Source organism: Oncorhynchus clarkii, chromosome 4, assembly GCF_045791955.1.
Source record: "Oncorhynchus clarkii lewisi isolate Uvic-CL-2024 chromosome 4, UVic_Ocla_1.0, whole genome shotgun sequence".
In the NCBI taxonomy this organism is placed as follows: domain Eukaryota; kingdom Metazoa; phylum Chordata; class Actinopteri; order Salmoniformes; family Salmonidae; genus Oncorhynchus; species Oncorhynchus clarkii.
In genome coordinates, this window is record NC_092150.1 from 54473990 (window position 1) to 54479989 (window position 6000).

The 6000-nt window shown below is 43.8% G+C and overlaps 1 protein-coding gene across 1 annotated transcript in view; it reads left to right on the forward strand.

Moving 5' to 3' along the window:
* Positions 1-5680, forward strand: part of LOC139406947 (prolyl endopeptidase-like) — a 51304-nt gene extending 45624 nt beyond the window's left edge. The window contains exons 13-15 of the mRNA XM_071150135.1: positions 1430-1561; positions 1784-1940; positions 4345-5680. Coding sequence (XP_071006236.1) covers positions 1430-1561; positions 1784-1940; positions 4345-4639 — 584 coding nt within the window. The 3' untranslated portion in view covers positions 4640-5680. The remainder of the gene's footprint in view (positions 1-1429; positions 1562-1783; positions 1941-4344) is intronic.
* The last annotated feature ends 320 nt before the right edge of the window (positions 5681-6000 follow it).

The window sequence follows — 6000 nt, forward strand, 5'->3', positions numbered from 1 at the left end:
CCATCTGGCTCCTCCAAGCCCTCACCTGGTGCTTCCACGGGCTCCTCCGAGCCCTCACCTGGATCCTCCAAGCCCTCACCTGGCTCCTCTGGAAGCAAAGTCAACTTTAAAGATTCAACTGCAGAAACTAGTGTTGTCCGTCTGCAAGCCAGACACTGTTACTACCATGATGGCAGAAACGAGTAGTGGTGTCAAGCCTACACTCTACCTGGAGAGACAAAACCAGCTTCCTGACAAGGAGTTGTCCATTGGCCAGGACACCCCCACCTACATAGGAAGCCAAGGCAAGCTGGATCTGCAGACCTTCTATCTTGATGTCAGAAACGTATTTTCTTCTGCAGCAGACTACATGTTGCTGATATTTCCATTTGGAGATGTGCTCCTCCAGCATGCAGTGGTCGCTGACATTGCCAGCAGGCAGACTGCCAAGTTCTCATCCCGTAACTTGTTCATGGCTCTCTTTCCCTGCGTTGTTCCTGAGGGGAACCTCTGTTGATCTGGTGGAAGATGAGTTTAGACTCTATCAGGCAACAACCTTTTAAGCAGAGTCTGGTCAACATGCGCACGGAACAGGCCTGGAGAGAAATTGGCACAATGAAAAGGGGGAGCAGCCTGGTCTACTTCCACCTTCCGGCTGTGATGCTGGGGATATTGGTCATACTGCGAATGAATATTCAGTCTCGTTTCCAAGAACAAAACCCAGTACAGAGCCTCCCTCAGTACAGACATGCTGAGTGCCCTCGTTACCAAGGTTTCAATGATTGCCAGAGGTACCGTTTCCCACAGAAAAGTCTACCCTGATGCCCTGCTGCGTAAGGCTGAATCTGCTAACTACCAGGCAAATCTGTCTAGGAAATGACTTCCTGAACATGTAAAGGTGTCCATAAGATTTGTTCTCACCCCCTGTTTCCTGTCATAGCTTTTGGGTTTTTATTATGGAGAACATGTTTATATGATACTGATGCTCTGCTTCAAACATTTGTTCTTATCATATCAGAGTTTTTTTTTTAAGTTATCGTGGATAAGACGTTTGTACATTTTGTGCCTAAATAACTTGTGTTAATAAACTAACGTGTGTTTAATAAAATAAAAAACTCCAAGAATAAAGGCCCTTTGTGTGTTCTTTCTAATTACATCTTGTGAGTGAATTTTACCATATGTGCAAATGGAATGCTGTCAAGAAAGAAAGTATTCCAACCTTTTATAGACTTGATTTGGTACAATTCTATAATTGCGATCAGACTCACAAACAGCGGGGGGAAAGAAAACCCAAATTCGGCGAGTGCTAAATCTCTAATTTGCCACGCGCGTCTGATACTCTAAAAAGTTGGACAGGGTTGGCAGGTCTGAAATTCTGATTCCTGAACTTCACACACTCACCCGTTCTGTCTCTCTGTGTGTGTGTGTGTGTCTTTCTTTCCTTCTTTAGCGGGCATGCTGGCCAACAAGCAGAACTGCTTCACAGACTTCCAGTGTGCAGCAGAGTACCTAATCAAGGAGGGCTACTCATCCCCCTCCAAACTCACCATCAATGGAGGGTCCAACGGGGGCCTGCTCGTAGGTAGGGCCCGCAATGATAGCATCACTATTGTTTGTTGCTGATGCGTTTAGACAGTGAGCTCACGCCCAGTCTGAAAACTAACCCTGGCACTACCCTAACCTGTTGAGATCTTCCTCACCTGTGTGTGTGCATGTCTCTTGCTGCCTGCTAACCTTTTTGGTGCGTGTCAAACTTCTCACCTGTGTGTGTGTGTGTGTCTGTCAATCCCTTTCTGTCCCCCAGCGGCGTGTGTGAACCAGAGGCCGGAGCTGTTTGGCTGTGCCGTGGCCCAGGTGGGCGTCATGGACATGCTCAAGTTCCACAAGTTCACTATTGGCCACGCCTGGACCACCGACTTCGGCTGCTGCGATGTCAAGGAACAGTTTGACTGGCTCATCAAGTGAGTGCTCCTCCTCGCTCAAAACCATTCATCTTGGGGCGACAGGGGAATTAGGTTTGCAAAAGGCTATCATATCATGCAATTATACCATTCATAAATTGGTGTGTACCAAACATTAGGAACACCTTCGTAATATTGAGTTTCACCCCCCCTTGCCCTCAGAACAGCCTCAGTTTGTCTAGGCATGGACTCTACAGGGTGTCAAAATTGTTCTACAGGGATGCGGTCCCATGTTGGCTCCAATGGTTCCCACCATTGTGTCACTTTGGCTGGATGTCCTTTGGGTGGTGGACCGTTCTTGATACAAACGGGAAACTGTTGAGCATGGAAAAACCTGGTCAGTGTTGCAGTTATTGACACAAACCGGCTGCCATACCCCGTTCCAAGGCACTTAAATCTTTTGTCTTGCCCATTCACCCTCTGAATGGCACACATACAATCCATGTCTCAATTGTCTAACGGCTTAAAAATCCTTCTTTAACCGGTCTCCTCCCCTTCATCTAAACTGATTTAAGTGGATTTAACCTGTCTGGGAACGGGGTTCCGCTGGCGCCAACAGCCAGTGAAATTGCAGGGCGCCAAATTCAAACAACAGAAATCTCACAAATCAAATTTCTCAAATATACAAGTATTAGGCACCATTTTAAAGATAAAATTCTCGTTAATCCAGCCACAGTGTCTGATTTCAAAAACGCTTTACAGCGAAAGCTCCACAAACGATTATGTTAGGTCACCACCAAGTCACAGAAAAACACAGCCATTTTTCCAACCAAAGAGAGGAGTCACAAAAAGCAGAAATATAGATAAAATGAATCACTAACCTTTGATGATCTTCATCAGATGACACTCAAAGGACTTCATGTTACACAATACATGTATGTTTTGTTCGATAAAGTGCATATTTATATCCAAAAATCTAATTTTACATTGGCATGTTATGTTCAGTAGTTCCAAAACATGCGGTGATTTTGCAGAAAGCCACATCAATTCACAGAAATACTCATAATAAACATTGATAATAGATACAACTATTATACATGGAACTTAAGATAAACTTCTCCTTAATGCAACCGCTGTGTCAGATTTTTTTTAAACTTTACGGAAAAAGCACACCATGCAATAATCTGAGTACGGCGCTCAGAGGCCAAACCAGCCAAAGAACTATCCGCCATGTTGTATAGTCAACAGAAGTCAGAAATAGCATTATAAATATTCACTTACCTTTGATGATCTTCATCAGAATGCACTCCCAGGAATCTCAGCTCCACAATAAATGTTTGATTTGTTCGATAAAGTTAATCATTTATGTCCATATACCTCCTTTTGTTAGGGCGTTTGGTAAACAAATCCAAACGCGCGTGCAAGTCCAGCGGAAAGGTCGGACGAAAAGTCCAAAATGTTACATTACTGGTCGTAGAAACATATCAAACGAAGTATAGAATCAATCTTTAGGATGTTTTTAACATAAATCTTCAATAATGTCCCAACTGGGGACAAGCTACCTCTCATGTGAATGCGCTTGACCAACTCATGGCTCTCTGGCAGACCTCTGACTCATTCCCCTCTCCTTCCCCCCTCCTTCACAGTAGAAGCCTGAAACAACGTTCTAAAGACTGTTGACATCTAGTGGAAGCCTTAGGAAGTGCAAGATGACCAATATCCCACTGTATCTTCAATAGGGGCTGAGTTGAAAAACTACAAACCTCAGATTTCCCACTTCCTGGTTGGATTTTTTCTCAGGTTTTTGCCTGCCATATGAGTTCTGTTATACTCACAGACATCATTCAAACCATTTTAGAAACTTCAGTGTTTTCTATCCAATCCTACTAATAATATGCATATATTAGCATCTGGGACTGAGTAGCAGGTATTTTACTCTGGGCACGCTTTTCATCCAAAAGTGAAAATGCTGCCCCCTATCTCAATGAAGTTAACAAGTTTTAATAGCTTTAAACTGGTTTGACCTGTTTTCACCAGTCTGTCAGGGAAAGAGCAGGTGTTCTTAATGTTTTGTATACTCAGTGTATAATCTCACAATAGGGGTTGTCATGTGTTAGTGTGAAAATGTTTGTGCAGTCTCAGTTACTTTGTCCTTGATAAAGTTTATCTGAGTGTATTTTAGCTCAAACATAGAATCAAGCACACTGTCTTTTTATGGGTATAATTTTTCCTCATTGGTCAGGAACCCCTGTTTTTCTGACAAAACCTTCTAATCATACATGATACATCGTTGAAATGTACCTTTGGCCAAGCCAATCTAATTTTTGTTCAGATATGTTGTTCTGTTCACATCCCTATTTTTTGCCTGTTAAATGATGGTCACCCACATGTAAATGTGCATTGACTTTGACCAATGCCCCAATTCCCTTTTCTGTCCCCTGATGTCTCTCTCCGCTCCCGCCAGATACTCCCCGCTGCACAACATCCACGTTCCCGAGGGCGAAGGTGTCCAGTACCCCTCAGTCCTCCTCCTCACAGGTGACCACGATGACCGCGTTGTCCCCCTGCACTCCCTCAAGTATATCGCCACACTGCAGCACGTGGTGGGCCGCTGGGCGGGCCAGAGTAACCCGTTGTTCATCCACGTGGACACCAAGTCGGGCCACGGTGCCGGCAAGCCCACCAGCAAGGTCATCCAGGAGGTGGCCGACACATATGCATTCATCGCCCGCTGCCTCAACATCTCCTGGGTCAAATGAGGTGGTGGAAGACCTCCGACACATACGCCTTCATCGCCCACTGCCTCAACATCTCCTGGGTCAAATGAGGTCCATGGAGCGCTGTGGTTCTAGTTCCCCCTTCTCTCTTTCTTTGTGGAACTCTTCCTGAAAGTATCTTTCTTATTTCACTGGTTGTCTTGTTGTCTTTATCACTAAGTTTTTATTCAACTGTTCCCTCCTCTCATCCTCTTTCTTTGTATATCTCTGACTTGAGCTGTAACCAATGTCAACACACTTGAACCTGTGTTTCTGGTCTGTTTCTCTCCCGCTCTGTTTCACAAATATGTATTAACCACCCCTCACTTCATACATGCTAATTTTCTATGTCCTCTTTCTCTTGTCTCTCCCCTCACTTTCCCCCTCTCCACGCGTGTGCTTGTTTTGGGGATGCACACCAGGACAGCAGAAGTATACAATTACCGCCCTGTCTCCATCCCTCATCCTTCTGTCCCCAGTACCCTACCCCGCAGGCGCCAGCCCCGGCACATAATCCCCCTCATAGCTCTTCCTCTTATTTGTCATCCTCCTCTGTATTATACTCCATGTGTATTTTGGTTCTGTCGAGAGATAGGTGATACAGGGAAGGACTTAAAACACTTAGTTATCAGCCTAAAGGTCAAAGGTTAAGGCTGCAAATGTCATCAGTAGGCGGTCATAAAATGAAACAGCCCCTAATTGGTGCAACCCCCTACACAATACAGACAATTGTATGTATTTATCATTTGGAGTGCATTTGGAAGGCTGTTGCTCAGTAAAATCACTAGGTAAATTATTTTAGCATTTAGGATTTTAACTCTTCACAGTGTTGGCGTGAATGGGTTTAGATTTAGGTTATTTTGTTGTTCTGTGGCCAGGAGGAGTGTAATGCAGTAAGAAAGTGTGTGTTCGTGTGTGTCCACATATCCTCTCAGACTGATGTTAATTTCTACCTCTTGACATGTGCTGATTGTTTATCAATTAAAGGGATATAAACAACTAACTGCAATGCCACAACTTCAATAAAAAACATTTTGAACAGTGCTTTTTTGTCCATTGTGTGACTCTCGTTACCTAATATGTAGCCAATAAACTCTTAAAGGGCAGGTAAAAAGGCATTCGTCCTGTTTTTTTCATATTTCCACACTGAGGTAGAAATAACAATCAGAAATTATGATAATACCCTTTTTGTGTAGGCTGTTTTTTGAAAAATCACTGGGAATTTCAGCCTTTTCTGGTGGGATATAATTTTGTCCCACTGTAACGCCTGTCGTCGGAAGGAGTGGACCAAAGCACAGTGTGAAAAGTGTTAATGATTTATTTTTATTATCAAAAAAACACTTGAACAAAGTGACAAAACATAA